Source organism: Pezoporus flaviventris, unplaced genomic scaffold, assembly GCF_033815535.1.
Source record: "Pezoporus flaviventris isolate CSIRO_AGI_PZ_B2104156 unplaced genomic scaffold, CSIRO_AGI_Pfla_v1 ptg000021l, whole genome shotgun sequence".
In the NCBI taxonomy this organism is placed as follows: Eukaryota; Metazoa; Chordata; class Aves; order Psittaciformes; family Psittacidae; genus Pezoporus; species Pezoporus flaviventris.
Window position 1 is genome coordinate 6,170,300 of NW_026892569.1, and position 27,621 is coordinate 6,197,920.

Here is a 27,621-nt window from a genome sequence, read left to right on the forward strand (position 1 = left end):
TCAGCTTTTACAAGAGAGAAATAAATAGCCATCCCTTCCCCAAAGCCCCTAAAATTGGTTTGGAGATTTTATATATATATATGTATATAAAACTTCACAGAAGACACAACCTTACCAGTGGCAGGCAGCGCTGCTGCACCTTGCCATGAAACTGAGCAGAATTAACCAGCCAATATTGGCCTTGGCTGAAACTCCCCATTTTAATGGGGAATTAAGAAGTACACCCTTTGTTCTTATGTTTTACTGGTTTGCTGTCCTGGGTTCAGCAGTAGCAGTCATTTTTCTCCTTCTTAGCAGCTGGTGCAGTGCTGTGGTTTTGACTTTCGGCCTGGGAACAGCATTGATAACACCAATGTTTTTAGTTACTGCTCAGTAATGTTTACTCTGACCAAGGACTTTCTGAGTCTCATGCTCTGCAGGGAGAAGGGGAAGCTGGGAGGAAGCAGAGACAGGACACCTGACCCAAACCAGCCAAAGGGGTATTCCATGCCACAGCACGTCATGCCCAGGATGTAGAACTGCAGGCAGTTACCCGGAAGGGCTAGATCACTGCTCGGGTCACGCTGGGTATTGGTCAGCAGGTGATGAGCGATTGTATTCTCTTCCCTTGTTATTTCCCTTATCATTATTATTATTGGTGGTAGCAGTAGTGATTTGTGTTATACCTTAGTTACTGGACTGCTCTTATCTCAACCTGTGGGAGTTACGTTCTTTCGATTCTCCTCCCCATCCCTCCGGGAGTGGGGGGGAGGAAAGGGGGAAGTGAGAGAGCAGCTGCGTGGTTCTGATTTACAGCTGGGCTTAAACCATGACATTTGCCAATAATTTTCTCAGTTTTGGCCACAAAAAAAATGGCTTATCACTATGTCACGGGAGGACAGTGCAATAAACCACCCAGCCTTAGTAAGCCGGGCATTGAGCCTGAGCAGCAGCCCGTGTCCGTGCAGGGGCACGGCCCCCTCTGGTCATGCACTAACCTGGTTTGGTATTTGTTCTCTCTCGCTGCCTCTGTACATCTTCCTGCTGATGAGAACAGCCTCCCAGTCACAGCACGGCAGCACCGCTATGAGTTCAGGTAACACAAAAGCATTGGGATGACCTGGAAGCTGCATTCACCGCCAGTCTGAGGCCAGTGCTGCACAAGCCCGACCACGGTCACACTGCACCACGTCCCAGCACACAGCTCCCCCCAGCATCCCAATGCCCAGGAGCCCCTCGGCTGACCCCAGGGAACACTCGTGAGCTGCTGGACCCAGTCCCTCAGATCCCACCGCACCGGTGCAGCATGAGGAGGGCGTTCAGTGCATGCCAAAGGTGCTCTCTTCAATATAGATAGACTTCCTGTGTCAAGCGTTAACGTACACGGTAGTACCTATGATGTTTTGGTAGATGAGTAACAAATATGGATTCAAACAGCAAACAGCCAGAAAAACAGGAATACAAAGTGTTCTGTATTTATGCTCTACTAATGCTTGCCCTTTCCAGTAACGTTCACTCTCAACCCTTACTTCTCTTGCAAAGAAAGCTCATTATAATCGTCCTTACTGCAGAAGCTGGCTGCTGGTGTAAACCTGGGGCTCCCACCCCAGACCCTGGTGATAACTGAGTAATTTCAACAAGGCTTTTCCCTGAGCTCGTCCCTGCACCATTTCCTAACATGAGAGCAGCAGCAAAGGTTTTCTTTGCCTGCCAGCATCCCCCTGAGAGCCCTCAGGATCTGTCCATACACCAGCAGGAGAACCTGTGTGTTCTCCCAGCCCAATCTTCCTGGGCTCCCTCCCGAGGTTCTGCTTTTCCAGCCTTCTGCTCCTCAGCTGCTGTGGGAGGAAGAAGGCTGAGCTGCACGTCTCTGCACAAGCAGAGCTGTAAAATACTATAAGCCCATGCTTTTACTGGAGAAACGCGAGTCCAATTAATGAAGCTGCACTGGCTCCCACACAGGAACGATTGCTGAGCACCTGCAGGTATCAACAGGAATATAAACTTCCACAAAACACAGCTCAAATCAGAAACAAATGGATTATTGTCTTTTACAAAGAGCTCTCCCAACCTGGAGCACTCTCAGAACTGTAACTCTATCAGCCCCTTCCCCACCACCAAACCCCTCCCCACGTTACGAGGCAGGTGCCACTGAATGATGAAAACTCGCTTTATTTCAGCCTCCATGCTCACAAACCCCTCTCCCTGCAGGAGTTCTCACAGCAGTGCTCTCAGCCACTGTAATTGGCTGTTGATACCCCTCCCCAAACACCACTATTTTGGCAGGACTCTCGCAGTGACCTCACTTGCTTTCCATGCAGGAAAATTCCTCATTTGGGAAGTTGGATTATTGGAGGATTTACTCTTCTGTAGCAGTGAAAGCAGCTCAACAGCTGCTGCAGCACGGGTAAGGGGCTGCGGGAGGAAAGCTGTATCCATGGGTGGACTCCTCCTCAGCATCCTCTCCAGCAGGACATGCCTGTGTCAGAGCAGCAGCTGCCGAGTCTTCTCATATGTCCCCAGGAAGATGAAGCCTCCCAGGCTGATTCCTGCCATCCGTGGGACAACACCTGCAAACAAGCTGAAGGCAAAGGCTGTTTGAGCAGATGAGAGGAGAGAGGATGCTGCCTGGATGCTGCTGGGGCTTCAGGAGACAAAGCCAACACAAACTCTCTCTTGCTGTTGTCTTCAGTCCCACCCCACGCTCACTGGATGAACCTGTCTGGACTTCCCTAACAGAGCACTGTGGTTTTTAACCTCACTCCTCAGGTGCTGGAGGCTGTGGGCCATGCACAGAAAGAGCAGCTCAGACAAATCCCCACACAGGGCTGCAAGCATCCCACCTCCCATTGCCCTCATGCAGCCTTGTCAGAGGGATCCCCTCTCCCTACCAGGAGCTTCCCATGACACACACAGCCCTGCTCACCGCAGCAGCTCATTCCCATCACACACAACAGGGACCAGCAGGAATGGCTGCAAGCATTCAGCCATCACAAGTTTTAGGTACCTGATCCTAATAGTTCTTGGAAGTTAACAGGAAGCCCTGGCAAAGCCAATTGGCTCAACACATCTAGCTGGTTTAACAACTTTGGGACAGGCCAGTGTATCCTCCCAGAAGATTACAGGCTTCCCTTGTTGCAAGCAAGGATTAAACATTAGGCTTGAATCCGTCTGGCATCCCCTCACCGATCTACGCCTGAGCAGCAGGACGCTGTCCTCGGTATGGTGCCTGCTGGGAGCATGTCCACCATGGGACAAGGTGCAATTCCCAGTGAGATGGAGATGGAGGTACTCCCAGGGAGCAATTTGCTTCCCCACACCACGTTAGTCCTGCTGCACCGGGGAATCCAAATCCACTGGCTGGGTTTTGCTATAATGAGCTTTGCTCAGCAGCCTGGAGCACAGAGGCACATGGAAACATTTTATGGCTTTACTAGACAGCAATTGGGTCTATTACTATAATGACAGCTTTAAAACAAGGTAATTTGTACAAGGCATGTACGGACAGAGTGCTGATAGGGTAAATCCTACGGTGCAGCATTGCTCTCGGAACGCTCACCATCCTTCTGCTGAATCCAGCAGCCCTCATTACAGGAGGGGCAGACATTCATCTACAGAACAGCCCACTCGAGACACAGCTATTACACAAACAGGGGCAGATAACTGAGTTACCCAGAAGCTGCATCCCTGGCAACCTCTGTTACTAACCATCACTTCCAAGAATCCCAGCCCTTCTCCCCCCAGTTTCCCACCTCCACCTGCGGCCTCTCCAATCAATGCTTTCCCTTCTGCAGGAGGGTAGCACGGAATAGCTCCAGGGCTGTCCTGAATCCAGAGATAGCTGCAGACCTGATCCAAACTGGTCCCCACCTGCCCTCGTCAGCAGGTGAGGTAAGCCGAGATCATTTCTGCTGGCCCCATCAGACACTGCTCTGGTGGACACAGATCTGTCTATTGGTATCTGCTGTTTGTACAGATTGCCCTAGCACCCTGCCACTCTTCTCTCTCTGCCTGGATTTTCCCTTCCGCTTCAACCATGTGCATGCCTTCCAGGGTTCCCAGCCCAACAGTCCCAGCAGCCAAAGGCAATGGGTTTGGGTGACAACTCAGCAACCAAAAGCAAATTCTTTCTCAATAGAAACAAACCAGGATTCCTAAAGTTACTCCTTTGGACAGACACTGCAGGGCCTGGACACAGCATGTCCCACACTGGAAAAGGCGCTGTGTGCTCGGCCACAAAACCTCTGTGTTACACTCTGAACCAATGGCCATGCTGAGAAACACCAAGTACAGCCCTGCACTGAGCTCGCTCCCTCATACAGCCTGTGTTTCACAGAGCTGCAAGCCCAGGGCACAGAAACTGCTTTCACCACTCACATTGGGTCTGGTGTGGTTCACACCAGCCATTCCATGTCTGCTCCAACTGGGAAGCTAATCTGAGGAACAGGACACCTTGTGTAAATCACCAACTACACACAAGCTGGGATGTGCCACTGCACCAGATTTCTCATTCAAATAACCCTTGTCTTTCTCATGGAGCTTCATGAACAGGTTCCAAACACCACCATGTCCTCCTTGCATGAAGAGCAAGGTGTAAACCTGCTCTCGTGTGAACAGCTCATCCACACGGTTGGCAAGAGCGAAGAGGCACACGGATTTGCTCACCTCAGCCCTATCGCACCTCCTGCCACAGGTCTGGCTCTCCCTGCACAGAAAGGGATGTGCAATTTCTTGGCATGAAGCAGAGGGATTTACTAGGTGCAAGACCAGGAAGCTGAGGCCTGTGCTCTGGTTTTAATAAGGTGGCAATAAGCAACACGTCTTTCTGCCCTCAGAATTCCTCCTCTTCAAGTACGAGATTTATTAAGAGGAGCCATAAATCATTTCATGCAACTGGCCAAAAAAGCCCGACATTTTTATTGGTTTTGATTAATAGATTCATAATTGGCAGCAGGCATGGCAGCCTCTGCGTTTATTTTTCCCAAGACTTTCTTCCTTTTCCTTGCAGCTGACACAGCTTGGCCTCCTCTCCATGTTACTTCTTCTCCAGACTAGCTTATTGTTTTGATTTCAATTGAATTGTGTTCCCTTTGGTCTGACTCCACTGGTGCCATCTTTAGGCAGAGCTTAATTTTGGGTTGTTTAGAAAAGGGCACTGCTGAAACACCCTAAAAAGAACACAAACACACATATTCATTTTTCCCCCTGGGGAAAAGGGGAAGGTTTCTCCAGCCAAATCCATGCCTCCTCACACCCTTCTGCCATTAGCAGAAGATGTGGCCTCACTTCTTCCTATGTTCAAAACATGCCCTAGAGTCCATCAAGCCATGTAGGACCCAAAACTCATCCACTGCCACCTCACCTCGCCACCTCAAAGAGCAAACCTGAGCGCTGCTGGGCGCACAGCTGGGCGCCTTCCTGCAATCCGTGTTCAGGAACTTCCTGCAATTTGTTTTATTTTCCACATGTGTAGAAAGAGAATTGGACTTTTATGAGGTGGTCAAGCGGAGATCACATGTGAAGAGAAACCTGTCCCCCGCCAGGCTGCGATGTGCACGCTGCTGAGAGCGACAGCTTACACATGTTAAAGCAGCAACTGAAAGCATCGGCCACATCAAGTGGATTAACAACCCATGAGAAATTACAGCAAAAAGTCTCAAGGAAAGCTTCCAATAACCTCAGTTTCAAAGGGACATGGGGGGGGTGTCCCTACCCGTGGCAGGGGGTTGGAACTGGATGATATTTAAGGTCCCTTCCATCCCAAACCATTCTATGTTTCTATGGCACCACACTGGCATTGCCTGCTCCCACCATGCTTCCAGTAAGAACAGCAAATACAAAGGAACAGAGGAGACCTTGCTGGTGTTTGCAATCAGTAGGAAAATGCCAGAAGGAGGAGAAGACTGTCCACAAGGGACACGTGACTCCAGCACTGGCCTTCCCTGACATCTCAGGAGGGGTGATTCACACACTTCAAGATGAAACTGTGGTACTCACTGCCACAAGATACACATGCCTGAAGTTTAACCGGGTACAAACCACAGCTGCACACATTCATGTAGAAAAGCCCACCACAGGCTGTCAAACACAAAACCACACTTGCCTTCAAAGTCTGGAGCTAAGCTTGGAGACTGTACCATGGATATATGCCCTCTTTCCATGCAATTCCATGGACATTGCTCCCAGCCAGTGCTAAGGCGAGGACATGAGACCTCCCTAGAGGGACTTGTTATTAGTTACCCCACAGCAGCTCCCTGTCCATGTAATTGAAAGTCTATTCCGTATTAGAGTAACAGTCTTGTTCGGAAACATCCTGAATGACCAAGCAGTCTTTCTTCCAACAGGAGTTGCCTATCCCACATTGCCCTTTTAGTCCTCATCACGGTTGTAGTAAGCGTGGGTAAAGCCCTTCCCAAATCTTCGTTTGCAAAGCCAAGCCATCAGTCAATCATTTAAATAAAAGCAGACCATCCCACCTACTGACACACAGATATACCACCTGAGATGCATCATGTCCTTACCCCGACAAACCTTGTGTCCTCCAGATGCTACCAAGTGCAGCCAGAACATTCCCACTAGCATTGCTGGAACCAGCCTGCACCACAGAAAGAGACAGATTGGAAACTGTTGGCAGAGAGGTTTAGTTATTTACTGAGCTCCCTGACTACGGTTAGTGCCACATTACAGGTACTAGAGACATCCTAATGACCAGGCACAGTCTCCAGGAACGAGGCAAAGGGCAGAAAGGGAAACCGAGGCATAGAAGAACCGAATGATCATGCCAAGGTCACAGAGCTGATTAGTTCAGAACCAGCTATTCAGTCCCTTCTGCACTACACTCAACTCTATGTCCAGCAACTGACACTGGAGTAAGACATTAACAGAAATACACTCAAAGCACCAAGAAGTAACTTTGCTGGTCACTGCAAGAGGACAGCATCCTTGAGATTGACTTAAAAAAAAACAAACCCAAAACCCAACACAACAACACGAGTAGTGTATTGCATGTGAAAATAGCCTTGAGTGCATAACAGAGGACAAACAGCAGTATTACAGACAATTAAATTACATGCATGATCTAGTTAGTGTGAGATGACTAATACAAAGATGCTGTTTGGGGCTCAGAACACCCTAAAGCATCATCATTCTCTTACCAGTGTTGACCTGGTTGCTCACGATAGCAGCAGACATAAATGAAACCCAGTTCTTACAGTTCTATCACCCATACTGTCCAAAGGCAAAGAAGCTGCAGCAGGTAGAACACCCAGCAATGAGATACACCCCACTGCAGATGCATGTGACTCTTACTAAACTTACTGATGATAAAAGCAATCCTCCTTCTGCCCTGGTTGGCAGATAGAAGCCATCGCAATCTCTATGGCTTCAAATTTTAGGACAGAAAATCCAGTGCCAAGCCCTCCTTGCACTCTGAAGCCCAACAACTATCAAACCAACAGCAGAATAAATCCCTGATGGGCAGTTCAGCTTTGAGTGTCTGACTCTGCAAGGATTTTCTCCTAAAGACAACACATGAGGCTCTGAAGTGCATAAGCACAAGCCCTTCTCAGACAGGGAAAGGACCAGAAGAGCAATCTGAGGAAAGAAGCAACAATTTCATCAGTTCTGTATGCAGTACCTGTTCACATCTAATCCTGCCTTTGAGGACAAGAACAGAAAACAGTAATAGATGCTGGATTTCATTCTGTAATGACCATAGAGAAACTACCCAAGCCATTCACCTGCATGTCCACTGGCCTCCTCCATTCTTACCTTTGCCAACATAATTCTGGTCTTTGCTACATCGAGAGGTGTGGTGACTGCAGCTGCAAATCCACCTGAGCAAATGAAAACACCAAACACAAGTGAGACATTGTTGGGTGAATAGGAATGCCACACTGCCTATAATTCCCATGGCTGTGGTCAACACTGCTGCTCCGTTATTAATGCCTGCAGAATGTTTCCTCACGTCACAGTCCAGGTATGTTTGTTGAAGGTCTGTACACAGAGTGTTTTATTCTTGTGTGTTGACTTAAGGAAACAGCTCTATACCGGTTAACTGTAAATCCAAACATCCCCATTGAAATTACTGTCCTTTTGTTTTGGACTCTGTACAAATACAAGTATATGAAGGTCCTAAGGATAATGGATTCCACTTTCAACATCTACAGACAAGTTTGAAAAGAAGAACCTGCTTACTCATTTGCAGAGATAGGAAAATAAGGTCATCACACTGTGTTCTGCCTTAAGAATTAAAGTCTGACCATTCAAATGCCAGATAGAAAGAGGAAAGATGCTCTGCATCTGAAACACACGTGCTTCAGACTAGGCTATCCACAACATACAGATGGACTGGATCTGGACTTCACCTGTTAGACCTGGGACTCTTGTTTCAAGGATAAAAGATAAGCCAATGTTTTTGATGGAGCTCATCTCCAACAAATGAAACCAACTCCATTTTGGGTAACAACAATGTGAAGATGCTCAAGGGTCTTTGGAAATGGACAGAATTCTGCTGCCACAAGTACTGTTTTCCTCTCACAGGCATTTTTGTCCTCTAATTACTCCCAGACTTCACCCTTGGAGCTCATTACTCTCAACTGGAGCATCCAGCTCAGCTGTGGCTTTCTTCCTGAAAGCCAGAAATCTTCAGCTTATCCATCTGCATGGCTCAGCCACAAACCTGTGTGTGTTTCCCTATGTCAACCCTGTACCTACAGCCTGGCCTCTTGTGCTATATCTAGGGACCAGCTTTGCTGCTTTTTCTCCCAGGATCTTATTCCTTTTGCCTTATTTCCCTATCCTGAAATTAACTCTAATCTCTCTCTCCCTCCTCTGTTCACAATATTTCAAATAATTCATGATAAGGAAGAGCCAAAGTGAAGGAAACATTTAAAATGCAGGAGCAGCCCAGCAGTAAGTGAAGAAAGAAAGGGAGGGGGAAGAGATGAGAAACTTATTCTGAAATCTCTTTTTCTTCTTCCTCCTGTTTTTTCTCTGGAGCTTGCATAAATCCTCTATCTGCTCCAGCAGGGAGCAAAGTGACTCCAAAGACTGAAGCCTACACAGTACCCAGGGAATAAGCTAAAAATAATCTATTTTCTGTTCCAAGCTTTATGGAATGTAGAAAAATTGATCTCTTTTTTCTTGGAATGGGAGAAAGGAAAAGCATTTCTTTTAAAATATGTAAAGTAATGAAAAAAGTCCATCTTCCCTTCTGGCTTCTGTTCCTACCTGCGTCTCCCTCTCTCAGCGCCCTTTGCTTTAACAAACTAAACCCTGCCTTATGTCAGACAGGAGGTTGGGCCAGCTGGCACCCTGCATTGACTTCTTACAGTTCATTAAGGAACATCTCACAACAGTTGAGGAGATGCAGTAAGGTACATGTGCAGTCCCCTGGATCTCAAACAGGGACAGCAGGCAAGCAGAGCTAGCCAACAGCCCCAAAAGCCTGCTTTAGGAGCAGCTCCTGCTCACATCAGCTCAGCCCATCCGGTTCACTCCACCGGAAGCTTTCAAGCAGTGACACCTCACTAAAAAGCAGGAAAAATGGGATGTATTCAAGGAGCCAAAGCAGAAACTATGAGCAAGCTGAACTAAATTCCAGCCTGTTCTTGGACCTTCTTTAAGGTCAAAAATCTTTTTACTGTGAGCCAGTTTTTGAGTAAGTGACCCAAAGGCTTTGAGAGAATGGGCTGGAGAGAAACTGGTACTCATGTATTTTTAGAACAGTAAAAATAATCTCCATGGAAAAGAGTGGCTTTATAAGCCTGGATGCAGAAGCCCTTCCTTTGCCCACAGACCCAGATAAAATTAAACAGTGAACTGCATGGTTGTCAGGTCTGTATTAAGCAAATAAATCTCAACATGTCACTCAGCCATAGAGGCGACAATCACACTTCAGTCAGACTAACATTTCTCATATCAGATCCCAGTAATCTTTTCCATACATTCATTCCTAACAGTTTCTTATTGGCAGAAGCTTCAGTCTTGGCTGATGGAGTGACTAGAACAAACACAATTTATCCCGATAAGATATTCTTATCTGAATGTTTTAATCAAGACTTATCATTTTGCATTTTCCTCAGCTAACGTCTGGATCTGTCAGACTCCTGTTACTAACATTTCATTTTCCATCACTGAGAAGTATTTGGTACAAAATTACCAATTGATTTAGAATGACAACTGCAAGAATAAAGGACTTCATAAGCACAACCAACAGCAGGATAGTGGCTAAATTACATGTAAGTTTGTATATGTTTGACAAAACCACAAGATTAAAACTAGCTTTTGTTGGGAATGGCATTTTACTGAAGGCAGTGAGCCTGACAAAATGAATTAGCTCCAGCCTTAACCCTAAAAGTCCAACGTAATTTTAGAGTGACTTCTTCAATGTTAGTACACAGTACCCAAGAACAGGCTCTAGCGCTAGTGAAGTACTGCTCAGTCCCATCTACTCTACAGTAAAAGAGCTTAAACCATGACTCTTTTGCAATCATCAGGTTAATACAACAGATACAAACTAGTCCAGCCAGAGCCTACTCATTCAAAATAGGAGGGGTGTACACTGCACTAATGCACAGTCAGGACCAACAGATCTTTAAAATACACCTTTAGTCTATTCCTGCTGCCACTGAGATCTCCAAGAACTGTCATGTAAGGCTGGAATCGGCTCAACTAATCAGCCACTGGGAAAAGCCAATATCAAAGTATCAGGTATCAGACAAGAAAGGCCCAGACACATCCAGCCTTACACTCCTCATCATTCCAGCTTCTCTACAGAGCTGACAGAGGAAACAGCATCTGTGCAGGCAGTCTGCATCCAGACACAGCCACCAGTTCACTCCTGGAGAAGGCTCCCTTCTCCCTTGCCCTAGCAGGGTCTCATGATGACTTGGGCTCAGCAAGTAGGCACAAAGATGGATTTACACACAGCAGAAGTCCCTTGCCTTGTTAACACTTCCAGCAGAGTGACAAACTGCCTTATTGGGAAAAGAAAACTTCACATAGTAGTGGAAAATTCATCACCTGTCTCCCAAGAAGTACAATGGACACTGTGTATATTCACATATCAGCTACCAGCTAAACTTTACCAAGCTCAGGGTGTTAAACAGAAAATCTCTCTGCTACTCACATTTCCCCAGTGAGCAGCTCTTGACAGACATGCTAGTGACAGACATCTGCAGAGAATGATTTACCTGTATCCCCAATAAGAAGTCCTAATATTCCCCTCGGTTCAAGCTGGCACTTCCCACCTTTTTAGCTGTCATATGCAAATAAAACTTGAGACGCATCAGAACAGAGTGAAATACTTCACCTGAGAACAATACATAACCCTAGGTCCTCACAATAAGGTGGCTGCCTGCAGGATCTGCTGCTGCTACAGGAGAATGTTTCACAGGTTCCTTGACACACTCCTCAAGTAAGACCCTGTGAAGGGAAGAAGTTCTTCTTCAGCCACTATATAATCTTCTTGTACCATTACAGCTTTCCCTCAGCCCTTCTAAAGGGTCCAGGGAACCCTTCTGGCCACCACAGAGGCTCCTCCTGATTCTGCGTTTCTGTTTTCTGGCCACATCCCTGGCACTCTCTTCTGCAACACCAGCCCAGCTCAGCAAGTCAAGCTTGTTTTAAGACAGACACTTGCGCTTGATTAATGTCCTTGATGAATTCGCTCACCTTAGGAAAAAAAAATAAAAGTCCAAGTTAAGCTGTATTATTGCCTGTCTTCATTGCTATTTTCTGAACCAACATGTGAAGATTAGCCAGCACTGATTCAGGATTGAATCCCAAATCCAGGTTGAAAAACTAAGTCACACACTCAGTTCCAACACTAAACCTCACAGCAACCTCTTACACTGACTGATTTCCAAGTCCACAAATGGTATTTTTCAGAACTCTTCAATCAATCAGTTCATATTTACACCTTTATTCTATTGATAGTATGTTATTTTTTGTGAAGAGGAAGTTTATTCTGGCCTTTTCTCGCTGTGGGAACAACACCTGCCAACAGAAGAGCAAAGTGACCCAAGAACCTTTTTGGATTTCAACAGAAATGTTAAGAGGGAAAGCACTGCCCCTCCCGTGATTTAACCAATTCAGGGTTAGAGACATGGTCCAAACAGACACTATCAGGAAATCTTGAGAACCAGTCAAACATCCATGCAGAGCTATAGAGCTAAAGAGGCTTTTAGACACAGTGTGTAATCTTGTCAGAGCCGATTAGGTCAGAACAAAAGTGATGGGAAGTCTTCCCCCTTAATGTGCAAAGAGCTTTCGTTACTGCTCTATTATTCACTAGACTTGCTCCTCCATTCTTGGTGACTTTGTCACCACAGAGCATTAATTATTAATGTTAAGCCACACTATTTTTTACAGTAGGGAGAAAGAAGGTGTCTTTAATAGAGGCAATTTTCAATGTCATTAAATGGACACTCAGGTTCTTTGACAAGTTGGATATCGCCTCATTGGTATGAGGCAGTACTTTCCTTTCCAAACAGCAAATACCCAACAGCAGAATTCCATTGCCACCAGCCCACTTCCATGGAGGACACCTAAAACCTATCCAGCAAGCTGTTCTGGGATGGCCTGTACTGTATTATGTGGGGCTGGGGTGCAGGAGTCCAGCCCAGCAGCATAAGCTCAGAGAAGACTAGAGCACGGAATGCAACCACAATCATGCCTGGCCTGCTCACAGCATGGGGAATGCCTCCTTCCTTTGATTGCAGCCTGCTAAAGCCTGCGCCCAAATGTGGGCTGATGTCCAAACATGAGGCAAGGTTTGGTTCAAATGTAACCTCAGGCTTAAAGTCTACCCTTGGGCTCCTCTCAACCAGCTGCTCAGGCATCACCTTCTCTCACTCCCCAACTGGTGCAAACATCTCCTCTAGTTAAGACACCAGAGATGAACACAGAGTTGGACACAGCCTCCAGGGATTAAATTATTAACAGATGAGACAGAGAGGATTCAAAATCTCATATTTATGCTCATGCCTATTAGGTTTCTATAAAAAACCCATGGATCACACACAGATCTTACACATGTGCACTCAACAAGGAAGAGTTGGGCCTCTCACAGCACTTTGGCTCAAATCACTGCCATTTCACAGGCACTGGGGATGGAATCCAATATATTGTTGTGCTTTGTTCTGTCTTCGCCAAATAATCAATGATGATTTAGCTAGGAACCAACCAGCACACACAGACACACACATACGTGTGTGCCATAAAGGGAAGCCAAACAGGACTTTTCTTTCAGGTTTACAGGCATTACTCTGCCCCTCAAGACCTCTAACATATTTTTAGAAAGCACTGAATTCCAGCAAAGAACACAGGAGAAAAGCAATTCTGTGTGATTTCACTATCCCACTCCTACCATGTTGGCATTTGACAGCATCTCTTAATTTAAAAATTGGGGTTTGGACAATCTTCTCCTTCTAAGGTTTAGAACATGATGATTTTAAATCATTCAGATGCACACATCAATCTTATTTTATTCACAGGGAACTAGTGAGGCTTTGAGGTGGAAAGAAAGGGATAAACAGTTTGGTCTAGTTTTTCTTCCCTCATTTGAAGCTCTGTGTAGGTAGTTGACTTTTAACCATGGAATCCATTCTTCAGAAAGCAGGAAATTATTCTTCCACTGCCTCCACTCAGCAAGAAGGCTAAATGTTTGCAGTGAAATTGAATGGATGTGGTACCAGATTACATCAACACAGGGCCTGTCTGTTACATGCCTGCAGAGTGAGGCAATGGAGATGGAAGGGGAAGGTTCTGAAGAGTTGAACCTCATGAGTTTTGAGGCAGATCCTCAAAAGAACACATGAGAAAAGAAGTTTAAAATAGTGCGAAGAGAGAAGAATGGGGAAACAAAGAACAAAGAAAGAAAACCAAGCTGGAGGAATTGAAGCCAGAGGAAGTGAAGCTGGAAGGACAACCCAGAGAATATTTATTATCAATTACAACATGATCTATAAAATAGCACTCCAGCTCTACAAAGATTTGTGCCTGAGGAGTAGAGCCCATAAAGACACCTAGGCTAAACTGTTTCATCTACCACCACCATGGACCTGGAAGTCTCTGTGCTGCTCCAGGAGGACCCAGTGTCTCCTCCAGCACAGTGTCAGGTTTCCCCAGCATCTGCCGAAGGACAGCAAAGTGTTTATGCACAACCATGCCTCTGGAAGCTCCTTCTTGTAATATTTCTGCTAGAAAGTGAGCAGACACTACTGAACATCCACCAAATAGCAGCAAGTCCAAGCATAACCGGTCAGAATCAGACATACAGAAAAGGAAGTGGGGGCACTAGGCTAGATTTCCCATTGAGGCACCAAATTGGACTTCAGGAAATTACTCTGCAAGGCCTTGGGTAAATCAGATAACCTTTCAAGCTCTCTGAACACGCCTGAACACAGTTTTTGTATCAATCTGACTGTAAAGAAATCAACAGAGCTAAATTAATGATCCCCATCACACCTGCAGACACACAGATTGCATTCTAAAGCATTTTTAGTCTGATAGCTTGTTTAGTTTCAAACCAAAAATGAGCGACCTGCTTCAATCACTCTGATTCCATCTGCACTGATCTGAAGTCAGTGTAAAACCCAACAGTAGACGAGATTTTGAGCAGAATAAAACTCCTTTCCTATCACACAAACATAAAAAATACAGCTGGACAAGACCACAAGAGGTTACCTAAAATACCCCCTTTGTCCCATAATGGAATCAATTCTACTTAAACCATTCCAACACAGCTCATGGGTAGGATCTATTAAACCATGTGCAGCTACAGCCATGCTTTCTTCTCTCAGTCATGCAGTTACAGCACCCATCAAAAGGAAATCTCTGCTGGAATCCTGCTGCTATTAATACTGCAATTCCCCTAACAGAATTTGTTTAAAAAACCCTTACATACGATGTAATGGCTCTCATTTTACAAGTTAGCAAAGAACAAGCTTTGCTTTTGATAGTCTCTATTTCCAGAAATGCTATAATTCCTTTTTAAACAGGATTTATTTTTTTTCCACAGACTCTGTTACTGGTTTGGAATCTCAAAATGTATTTTAGCTCCTTGGGGAAAAGCTTGGGCTATCCATCTCTTTACTAATCTGTTTTTTCTATTAGACAGTTGCATCTCTCCTCCCTCAACTTGTCAGCTCTACTGATGAGTCATTAATTGCTTTCTTTTTGAAACAACTACAGTAGGCTAAAATCAAGCAAGAAGCCTACTGAAGAATTCAATTAACTTCTGGCTTGTTTGGTAATAAATAGTGCAGTATTGTGTTCTGCCACTCTTTATTCTTGTCCTAGTGTCTGGAGATTGCCCAGATGTTTCGTCCTGCGTTGTTGGGTTCCCCCCCCTTTCTGCTGTGGAAGGCTTTAGCCTGCGGGCTGTGCAGCACTAGCCTCTGCTCTCCTGGCTCTAGTTAATCTACATGGCTGTCAGAGCTGTCACATGAATGGTGAATCATGGCCTCTCGCTGCAATCACTTCAACCCCTGGGGAAGTGCTCGGTGCAAACAGCTGCACAAACCCCCACCCAAGCAAAAGTTTCTCCTGGATGAGGATTTTACAAATCAACTTTGAAATGATGACAAAGCCTGAGTGACAGGCCCCTGGTTCTTAAAGAACTAAAATTTGTCAAAAACAAATTGCTTGTCTTTCAAACAGACACCCTGTTTGAGCCCTCCCCCCCGCCTTTCCTTTGCTGACTTTTCTATTTCCAAACAACAACTGGATCCGTTTTCTTCTAAACAAACTTGAATTACAAAGGAATGTTGTTCTGCTGTACTTAATAGATTTGCACATTTTTCCCCTTTCTTCTTTAGTCTTTCCCAGTGTAACATATAATCCTTTGCACCTGCAAAAGCTCCACAGACTGCTGACTGCCAAGAATCCACCACGTGACCCTGCTTCCATGACCAGAGATCCTGTGTTTAAAGAGAAAGGAAAATAAAAAGTTATTAAACGTTTGAATCTATCTGATCCCCATGTGAGTTAACTCCGAGGATGGGAACTTAAGTGAAAGGCTATTTTTGTGGCATTTTTCAGTGATGTAATAAGTGATTTTTCCCAAGGAACTTGTGTACTTGAACGAGCAGATGGAGTTAGAAAGATGTCTGGAACCGAGGAAGGCTTGAAGCAAATTGCTTTCAGGGATTTCATATGTATGTATTTAAGCCTGTGGCCATGCAGCTTTGCAAATATGTTGTGAATTTATTGTCTTTTTGGCAGATAAAACAGTGCAAAGCAAAACACTGGGGGGGGGGGGGGGGGGAGAAGGGGTTAGCATGCAAGAACCAGTATCAGTTCAGCCCAGATGTACCAAACACTCCCATTTAAAATGAACAGTACTCAGCACAGTGAGACATGTCCTGTTTGCCCCTACATTTCTTAAACCAACGCTTCCCCTCACACTCCCCAAAACCCCCCATCATTAAGAAATTACTCTTATCACTCCCATTACATCCCAAAGCAGGTGTGTCTGTTTTTCACTTGGCGTCACTAGGGACCACACACCCTTCTCCTCCCTGCTGCTCCCACACACCATGCTCTAATCCATTAACTCACAGCATCATTTAAACATGCACATTTAAAACCACCACCAAGAGCAGTGCCTTCTAAAAAAAACACCTATCAAGAATCACAGCAGTCTGATGTGTCCGATCAGTATCAGCAACAGAGGCTGATGTGTGCTAGGATGGTTTCTATTATGCCACTTCGTTCTCTCCTCCTCCGCTCCACTCCACCACCTCCCTCCCATCTCCTGACATGCTTAACACTGGAAGTTCTCTGGAGGAGAGGTTTCTGGTTTATGATGTGAGGACCAGTGCTGAGCAAAAAGCAGTGGGATTCACAGCCCTTCTCAGGCCTACCACAGAGAAATCAGTCATCTCATTTTATAGCTGTGGCACTATCTCATTCTTTTTAAAGCCGTATTACTTCTATGCTATAAAACTTCCTTACAAGCAGCCCTGTAGCTGTGCTAGGCTGCGATGCTGCTCTCAGGCTCCTGGGTCTGCAATACAGGCACTTTCCACTGGGGTATGAGAACTCATTGCCTTCAGTTGCTGACTCTTCATTTAACGTGCTGTCCCTGTGACTCGCCCCTTCCAACTTGGCTGGTGGTTGTATTTCAGTTGAATGTTTTAAAAATCAAACTGTTCAAGCAACAATGGCCAGCCACAATGTTGTTTGGTATCCTGCCACAGCTAAATAGCTGCAGCTCTGCTGTACGAAAGCACTAAAGGGATTTCAGTCTCTTTAATGCTAGCCATGCTTTTCTGGGTGTTTGCAGTATGGGTTTCTATTCCGCTGTCACCCACAGCAGAAACCGATTTTCATCTTGTAAGCAAATAAATAGGGATTCATAATTATTCAAACCCATAAGATGTTTTTCTAGAATAACTTACACTCTTTGGACACACAGCTTTCTTGTAGCTCAGTCTTGCTGGATGAAGGACACATCTTCCCAAGACAAAAGGTGCTTCCTTCTGAAGCACTTCTGTATTGTCAAAGCATAAATCCAACCCTCAAAATCCACTTTCAAAACACTTCAAGTGCTTAAAAAGCCTCAATTTGAAGGTCATGGTTTAGAATTTAACTCCTGGAGCCACTTGATACAAACAGAATTAGTGTATTTTCACATTAAGTGTTCTCCACGCATGTCTACACCTACAACTAAACCTGAGAACTCAGAGCCGCTACTTCTGTAGTGCAAAAAATCACTGTGAAAGATCTGCTGGAGGACTGGGAGGAAAACCAGCACATTAATACACACATTCATGGCTCTGCAAGAAGCCCAGACTAATTCTCAGTCATGACAGGGTTTTATGTTAATGGCATTGTCCAAAGAAGTAGGAAAAGGTCAGTCTTAATTCTTGACATGTAGCTCTGAAATCTAGTTTCTGATAAAGGCTGGCTTCCCAGTACAGCTCTGCACAGAGAGCCTTTGCCAAGCCAGGCAAATGGTGATGAATTCCCGTTATTGCCTGCAAATTGACAACAGGTATTTGCAGCAGTCATGCAATATGGAAAATTGTGTAGAAGGGTGGAGCCAGGAACAGTTCAATTAAATTAGGGAAAAGGAGAATTGAGGCTGGAGAACAGGAAGAAAATTCCCCAACAGTGAGGTCTACTGAAGAGCGGGGCCAGCCTCCCCAGGGAGGAGAGGAAAGCCCTCTCCTTTGAGTCACTTAAAAATAGACTGGAGAAGGCACTCGAGACTGTACTGTGGGGAATAATCCTGTGTTGGCAAGGGCAGGATGAGATGACTTCATGCATTTCTTTCCATCTCCAATTTCGGTGATTCACCCAAGCTCCAAACCTGAACATGCAGAAGAGCGAGAGAGAAGCGGGGCATGAGGACATCATCCAAAAGGAAGCTGAGAGGAACAAGTGTCACAAGGCCAAGAGGACAGGCAGGACTCTAGTCCAAACTCTTTCTAACCACACCCATGCTATGGGCCAAGCTGATGAGCTGAAGGCCACACGTGTTTTCTCTCAGAGCCCACAGACTCACTTATCGAGAGGGCTTTGTGGTAAATCGGGCTTGTAAGTTCTTCACAAATGCTCATCTTTGTGTTGCATCAAGCATGGTTTTAATACTCCTAACACAGAGCAAAGCACAGAAGCTATTAGAGGCTTGACCACTGTAAAACTAGAGCCTTGCTCCTGGAAAGAAATACAGGATTCACAAACAATCTTCCACAGAACACCGACTTTGGACAGAATTGCTGGTTACTTGCAGTGATACTGCAATAGATAATGCTCTGCCATCCTAGATGCTGCACAGATTGAGAAGAGCTTCCACTCCAGGTGACAGCTCCCTGCTCAGGGCCTCCACCCAGGGCAGAAGCCCCTATGTAGTGCCTGCAGAAGCCCTACAACTACACTGCTTTCTCTATATATGCTCTTGCAATATGAAACTGGGAATAATAAACTGGGAATTATAAGCAACACAGCCACAACAATTGGATCACCAAATGGCTCCTACCTGCTTACACTGTGCTCCTCCTGCAGAAGGGTGCAGGAGATAATGAGACTTTTCCAAGGCAATACCCATTCCCACTAGTATTCACTGCCTAGGAAAGCAAAATGACAAGGAGCACATTACATGAAAGCGGGCCGCCATGCCAAGCCTGTGTCATGTGTATTCTATTAAGCTGAAGGCTGAATAGAAGACTTTGTTTTCCACTTCAAAGGACCCCATCCCAACCTCTCGCTCTTCCCTTATGAATAACAAATTGGAAATAAATCTTCTGGCTGAAGTGCATGGAAACTCGTACAGTTGGGGCCCTCTGCAGCTTCCCAGCTCAATCACATGCTAATTTTTATTGTAAACACTTTTATGTGATATATATGTAAATCTCGCTGTGCATCGCTGCACCATGTAAAGCAATCCAGAGGGTGCGTCCTCAAGGGATGGGACACAGCAGGAAGCCTGAATGCAGATTTCCAATTATTCACAGGGATAATGTTCACAGAGAAGGGTCAAGTTTTATATGTGGGCAGAGCCTTACTTTTCTTCCTGACGATCCCATTTCATGCTGCCCCATAGGCCTGTGTCCTCTGCTTCTCACTACAAATGTTATTTAGCTCTTTTGATACTGAGAATACAAGGAAGTTCATTTTGCTGGGCAGAAAGTGCATTGGAAAAGTCACTCCTAGGATATACCAAAGGCTTTTCAATCTAGTTGGGTCTTGGTCCGTATTCAGGATATACAGATATATTCTATTATATATTGGGAATGCACAGCACTTGCCTGTCTCTCAAACCTGATGACAGGACCAACACCCCAAACACTATATGAAGCATCACAGAGAATGAGATATCTCTGCCTTGGCCTTGCTATTCTGCAGGCACTAAGATGCAAGCAGAACTCATGGCATACACTAAACTTGAGGCCTGCAGCTGAGTAAATATTACAATTCACTCCAACAATAAGCATCTGCAGTATTTCCACATAACCCTCTGTTCGAGGCCGTGTTCAACTTCGTGATAACAGAGGGGAGAAAAAATCTCTCCAAATTAATCACACGGATTTGTGTGCATGTGCAATCCTGCAGACCGAAGAAAGAAAAGCAATTTTCACATTTGCCTTTGCTACTAGGTATTTTGCTTCCAACGTGGCATTCTGCATGGCTGAGCCTTACAGATGCATGGCACGTTAGCTAGAGGAGAAGCAAAAACTTTGTGAGCTGATCGCTGTTTCTATATGTAAAATCAAACATAGAGCATAGAGCCAAATGTCCTCCCCAGTGAATTTCTATGCACATATGTGCGGCATATGTGCTCGTACATGTGTATATTATCTTGCAGGAAACATGCACGCCCAAACATGGGAAAAATTCAATGATCTAAGTTCACTGTTGACAAAAGCATTGAGACCCCAATTGCATTAATGGAGTTGTGCTCACTTAAGCCAGTCCTGAATTTGGCCCTAGAATTAAACCCACCCAAATCCTAGGTAAATTGAAAAAGAACAAAAGTTGGCCTACATGCAACAGCATATTTTTCACGTTAAAAGCATTTCATTCCCTTTTTCTCCCCACATAATACTGCATTGATGCCTGTGACCCGTTCGGATGTAAATCAAAATGAATGTGCTAAAAGCCTGGTTAAATAAAATGTCTTCGAAACAGTGTTCCCATGGTAAAGGCAGAACATAATATGCCGGCAACACTCAGTTTCCATGGCATGAAGGGCCATATATGTGCCTGGGGAGGCAAACGTACTTCTGAAAAATCACTTTGACATTAGAATGGCTTTCTTTGAGCATCTGCACTGCCACTACCTGCTAATAAATCTGTGCTTCATACAGGCTTGCATGAATAAATTACATGGAAGGATCATGAGCTTTTAAAGGTTCTTCAGCAAGAAGCAAGTGTCCGAATCAAACAGTGAGCCCTTCCCACTGATTACCTCTATACTGTACCAAACATCCCCAGATGTCATTGGCAACCTCAGCAACTTCTAGAGAACCGCTTGTGGTCTAGGCATGACCAAGAGCATCACAATCTGGCTCTGTATCTCCAAGACTATGAGAGTCTGGTTTACTTCTGCCATTTTAAATGCTGCATTGATGAGCCAAGCCCATCTGACTTTCTCAAACGTGCCTGCAGTGCTGTAAGTAAGGATTGCATTTGTTTCTTGCTCTTTGGTGCAGATGGCGTACAGCATTCCTTTGACTGCGCTTCAAGGCTGTGTGAATGACACTTATTGTGGCACTAATAAAGCGAGGGCTGTTTGCTGAACAGCTGTTGGGGACATTGCTCTTTTGTGAGGAAAATGCAGCCGTTATGCTAATGGCATGCACAGGCCACGCTGGCCGCAAGTTACATCACGCCTGGAAATGTGTTTTCCTGATAGAGCACCTAAGTGAATGGCAGACACGTTAGCGTTATTTAACCATTAGGACTTAATCCCTAAATCAGCCCGCTCGTTACTCAAAGAAGGAGTGACGTATGGTAGAACACTTACTACACTGCCTGCAAGGAAATGGGTTTAAAGTTGGGCCTGGGTTTCATTTACTCTTGCCTTACACGTAGCCGAGCGCAGCAGAAGGAAATACTAGGCTGCATCTCTAGGAAAAAAGGAAAGCTGTCACCTACCTATAGCGGAGGGAAAGAGCCATTTTAGGCCCAGTTTGGCTACATTCCTCTAATTTTCTACTTCTCCTGTTAAACAGCAACAGATTTGATTGTAAATTTTAGGAGGGAAATAGCATGTGGTTTATTGTTTCAGTGGTGGAGTTATAAACACGTATTACTGTTGAGAGCCCCAGCTGCCCAGGCAGAAGCATTCTGTAAACTTTTCATTCTTACTAACTTTAAAGCTCAGGTGCAATGAGCTCCAACCAAGATTAGAGCCTCCACTCCCCACAGAAACCCACCAAGCAGTCTTTGCACAGCATGCTTCAAAATACATCTCAAAGGTATGCCTGCACTGACAACTACAAGCAAGTCTAAGTCCACTTCTAACCAGACCTGTTCACACCCTCTACTGCCTATACCAGCCCCTCAAAATTGAGCTCTCTGGGGAGAGGAACCAAGACAACCAAGCAAATGAGTCCACATGCCAATGCCTTCATGCAGATCAGTCCAACAGCAGATTTCCTAAACTCTGTTCCTCTCAAAGCAAGTGCCTTGTTCCTGGGGTGACAACTGAACCTGGACAGAAAAACAAGGGACCTAAGGAAATGTAAGACCAATCCCGAGCCTGCTCTCCATTGTGTGGGCAGAAACCAGTTTAGGAACACAGGGAACTTCTGTTCTGACCCAACCAACCTTCTGATACTGCTCAGCCTCACACAGGAATGGCTGGACTCTCCCCATTGTCTTAACTACAATGCCCAGTTTATTTTACAGGGTGGAAACATGCCTGTGTGTACTCTCCTGAAGCCACTGAAGCATGTCACTGCTTGTTCAGCATCTTACAGCACTACCACATGCCACCACAGTCATTACAAAATCCCATTGTATATAAGCTCCCTGTCTCTGGCTGTTGCCTCTCAAGGTCCAACCGAGTATTTCCTTGTAAAACACCTGTTAATTTGCGAGATTCACAGATTTGAGAAAACTATCTAATTGCTAAAGCCAGTGACAGAAAACCACATGGGCTCACTATAGCTGCAGAAAGTCTTTGAGCTTTAGGTTTTGCCCAACACCAAGACAAAGAAGGAAATCCTGGCCCCACGTAGTACCAGAAGAGCCAGACCATCAGCCTGAGCATGGCTAGTCCAAGGTTTTTAATCTTTCCTTGCAGGTCCTGAGCCAGCAGTGTAGCACAGTCTGTGCCAGCCCTCCCAGGACTCACGGGCACACACAATCTGCAGGGAGAAGTCAGCCTGACCCTGATGTTACACAGTCTTAGCACCACCCAAGTGTCCCACCCCAGAATCAGACACGTCTAATGGAAAATAAAAGGTGCCCAGGATAGTAGGTTTGTTTTCCTTTAAAAAACAACCAACCAACCAACAATCCCCTTGTTTTTCAAGTCTACTCATTTGAGACCTATGTCCTCCTATCCCACCTGCTCCTTCCCTCCTCACTGGCTACCAAAGCCTTTTCTCCAGACATACAATACATTTGGTCTATAAAGAGACCATTCTCCATGTACAGCTGCATTTGAGTAACTCTCAGAGGCTCTGAAGCACAGCCAACACGCAGAAATATAAAACCCAAGAGGAATGAGTCTTGTTTCACCTGGGACAGGTTTACCTTACACACAGCTCTGTTCTCTGAGGGAGCTGACCCTTCCCACTAGCCATAAGATGCAGGCATTTTTGACAAGATGTTTCTGGACTTAAACTTAACCAGAGGCTCTTGATTTTGAGGGAAGAGGGGGTTAAGCACTATTTTGCTGAAAAAGAACCACTGATGCCCTGTATTTCTGTGGTATTTCCACAGTAGAAATCAAAGTTGTCTTTTTCTCAGGTCTAAAAGAAAAAACATGTATTAAAGCACAACATGAAACAGATGATAAATCACTTAGAGTTGGTAGGTATTACGATATGATGATCACAAGTGCTGAATAAAATGCCTGAACAGAAGATAATAGAGAAGGGATGAGCTCCACAGTTCTGCAGTCACCACAGTGGAGACTACACACATGGGGCAGCAGGGTGAAAGCAGGAGAGCTGTGCTAGACTCTCTGTAACCCACAACAATTTCATGCCAAATACACAGCCTGTAATATGAAATTCCCACAATGAAGAACACACATACAATATTTCCAAAGCAAATTACAGAGGCACCCTGGAAATTCCAGGGCAGAATACAAGGGGACTGTGTCTTACAACATTATTGCAAAACTTGAACTAATATGGAAGGCAGTGTGCTTTGCAGGCTTTTGGGAAGCACACCACATCTGTGTTCTGCTGCTTTTCTCCACGGCCAGCTGGCTTTGAGATGGAATCAGAAGGATTAGCCCTAAAAGAACCTAAATCGGATCAAACAGCCCCTGTGGTCATTAGCCATGGTGCTCCTCCAAGGGCTGGTGTAGCGAAGAGTGAATGGGCTTTGAAATGCCCCTCTTTCCCTGAACTCTAAGATGAATTCAAACTTGGTTTTGCTATAAGGCTTGGGCTAAAAAGACAGAGAAGAGCAACACTAACTCAGCCTAGCACAGAATTACAATGTCTGTCCTGAAATTCAATACAACATCGCAGTTTCCTTCTCCCCTTTGGTTTATATCAATAATCTAAAACAAAGTATAGAAAAATGAAAAACTAGCAAAAGAAAGGACATGAAGCATGCATTAGAGCAGTGGGTGCTACCTACACCATCATTTCTTTACTGTTGCCTCTTAATTCATTGTAAACTAAGAAAGAAGCCTATGAACTGCTTCTAAATTGTGTGCTCACCTGAGTAACTGGCAGGACGGCTTATAATTGAAGCAGTATCTGTTTCTTGCTAATCACTGCAGTACCCTCTTTGCCAGCACGCTTAGCATACGTAACCGTATAGGTCAATCATTCATACAATGCTCTCTTCTTCTAACCTAGTTTAGTGCACGATATGTAAGTTTACTCTCACATGGGACAGCTGGTCTACATTCACACACAGAACAAAACTCTGCACGTAAACTGTGGCTAAAATCTGCTGGAAGCATAATGAATAACCGGAGCAGCTTGGAACAAAGCAGACAGAAAAAATGGGATAAACACCTGATTTGATACCTACATCAAACCTTTATTAAGCTTCTTTAAGCTTAACAACCTTCTGCCAGCTGCAGCCAGCATGTATGGAAAGAAAAAGGAAACTTCTTCTTCCATGTCCTTTACAATGGAAAAATAATTTTCCTGATTTTTATGGTGATTAGGTTGTTCAGGGAATTACAAGACTGAGTCTATCTTCCATCATCTTATGTAACTTAGTACTAATGGTTTTAAAAATGACAGAGCTATGGCACTTGTTCTGATCTGCTCTGCAAGATGACCCACACACCATACACAACTGCTCCAGCATTTTCTTTCTCAAGTAATCCCATTAACACAGTGTAGAATCCTCAGACACCACCTCAATAACTTCTCCACGTTCAGGCTTTGTATCATTTTTCTCTTGTCCTTGGGACTCCTACCTCTTCTTAACTGCCATCTCTTCATGCTCCCTTCCTGCACCAATGAGTAACCCTAGCCTGCATAATACTCCTATCGATGCTACTTGGCCACATCCAGTCTGCTGGATCATAGTGGTTTTTGCCCTTTGTTGTACTGTCAGGGCAATTCTTAAGAGCTCCATTCAGATAAACAAAACATATCCTGCTTCCATTGCCTGGCTTTGATGTGACAAACCTTGAGCTCTCTCCACGTGCAGAGCCAAGGCAACTGGAGCACATAAGACTGATCTTTGCAGTTATCTGCTCTTGGTTCCACAGTCAGAATATATTGCAATGGGTTTGTGGAACAAACTGACCTGGTTTTGTTTCTCTTCAGATCTGCACTGAGCTCTTTAGATTAAACATGATGTCTCATCCTAAGTGACTCACTCCTGTAACCAGCTAAATTCAAACTGTCTTCTTTAAAGCCTCCAATCTAAACAATACATTTTATTGTCACAGCTACGTGGACATTAGTTAAACCAACTTTACAGTCTGCAAACAACCACACAACGTTGCTGGCTTATGTGGCTTTGGCAAGAACACGGCACTTTTTAAGCACTGTCACCTCTTGCTCCCAAACACTCCTGCTGCACTAACAATTAGCAGGTCAGGCCAGCATCCCTGCTGAAGAGTTTACACAAAGCCATTCCTGCACACTGGCAGGGAAAGAGATTCCTAATAAGGCAGCCAAAGCTGCCCTGTGCAATGGGACAATACACAGACACTACATCAGGCTGAGCTCATGAAGAACCTACAGAATCCTCTATGAACACAGCTCAGTTCTGTGAAAGCTCTTGTAGGATTTCATGCTCCTTCTGCCAGTGGACTCCCCTTTGTATCTGACTCATTGAAGTCTCCAGATGCAACATTCACACTGTGGGTTTGTCCCCTCAGAACAACCCAAGCCACTTACAGTGAGAGGACAAGCTATTGTCCCAAGGATAATATAAGTCCTCCTAACCAAATGGAAGCAGCAAGGGACAAGGAAGATCATCACAGGATCCCACCCTTCCAGCACTACTGCCCAATTTGGGTGTCAGTGGCCAGCTTGCTCAGAAGTCCAGTACCCTTAACATGAAGAAAGTTATTTTCAGGTCCTCTCCTACAAATATTTGATTTTGCTACAATGCCTTTAGTAACCTGCAGTAATTGTCCATGTTTCCAATCCAGATCTCAAAGCACATGAAGAAGCTTTTCTTTCACCTTCTGCAGTGAGTTAAAGCAAAAACAGAGGGATGAAGAAATGCCATGTCTTCAAATCCAACCTTGTGCTCAATCTAGACGTTGACTCTGTCCATGATAAACAGAGCAACCAGCTGGTGGGAGGACACAGTGCATCATTCTGAAACACTGTGCTATTAGAGTATCATCTACTGATAGCTTCTTTAAATGACCTTTAAATGAAGTATATGCAGCCAACAGCCTGTCAGTGACACAGTCTTTCTGTGTCTGCAAAACACCATCAGTTTTCTCTGTAGCAATTGCAATTTCCTAATAACTTTGAAGAACACTAAAAAAAAAAAATAGATTAGATTTCTGGTATGTTGGGGAGTAAAATTTAGACTGCATGCTACACATCTATGGTTACATATTCCCTGTTATTTTTCAGTTATTCTGGCATAGGTAGGTTAGTCCATACTGATTCTTGGACGTGCCCATAATTGGGATAACCAAGTTAGATAAGTTACCATGGAAAGCCTTTGCAAAATGTATAACTTTTATTTCTCTCATTAAAGAGAACTTACCTTTAAGGACTCCCAGAGGGGAAATTGTACCAGAGAGAAAGGAATCTGGAGAGGTGGGAAAAGAAAAAACAACATAATGTTAGAAAAGCAAATGAGGTTGGCATGTTCCTCCACTGGCTAAATTAAGAACAGTTACTGTTCACTCAGAGAACTGCAGCTTATTACATTTACAAATCTTTATGGACACTTAATGTATGTTGCCATTAAATGACTGGTTTCACTAAAGCGGTTTTACTTTGTTTATCACATTCCCCGCTGAGAGGTTAATGTATTGTTACCAGGGTGGCCTACAAGAGCAATAAGCAGTATGATCTAGTGCAGGGACATTCCTGGTTTGACGCTTAGCCAAGGAAGCCATAGGGATGGTTCAAGAAACATGTTCCTAAGACCACGGTCACAGCTTGGTAAAAATACATCTTCAGCAACAGACACTCTCACAAAGGCTGAGCTGAGAACAGTTGTGCTCCAACCAATGCTTTGCAGTTGAGCATCAGCTGCGGAAGCTTTCTCCGAGTAATCTCATGTTAAAAAGCCCCCTTGAGAGTTAAAAGCAGGATGTGAAGAGCTACCACAGTCAAATAAACTCAAAGGAGAAGCTTGATGGTTCTTGTCTCCCCACGTATAATGAGAGGTTCTTCTGTCCAGCAACAGCCTGTATCTCTGCCTAGGTTTATTCTTATTGCCATGTGTCCCCAGCAATGCCTGTGCCTACTTTGTAGATTTTGCCCTGATAAACACCTCATGACCAGCTTAACACTCTTAACCAACTCTTGACACGTGGCAGGGAAAAAAGCAAAC

The 27,621-nt window shown here is 44.8% G+C and overlaps 1 protein-coding gene across 3 annotated transcripts in view; it reads right to left on the minus strand.

The window, feature by feature from the left end:
• Nucleotides 1-2,135: 2,135 nt before the first annotated feature.
• Nucleotides 2,136-27,621, minus strand: part of SLC25A26 (solute carrier family 25 member 26) — an 83,360-nt gene continuing 57,874 nt past the window's right edge. For all 3 annotated transcript variants that reach the window (XM_061455818.1, XM_061455817.1, XM_061455816.1), the window contains 5 exons: nt 26,824-26,868; nt 15,836-15,905; nt 7,750-7,814; nt 6,501-6,574; nt 2,136-2,560 (listed from right to left, as the gene is read on the minus strand). In XM_061455818.1, the coding sequence (XP_061311802.1) occupies nt 2,464-2,560; nt 6,501-6,574; nt 7,750-7,814; nt 15,836-15,905; nt 26,824-26,868 (351 nt within the window). In that variant the 3' untranslated portion in view covers nt 2,136-2,463. The remainder of the gene's footprint in view (nt 2,561-6,500; nt 6,575-7,749; nt 7,815-15,835; nt 15,906-26,823; nt 26,869-27,621) is intronic.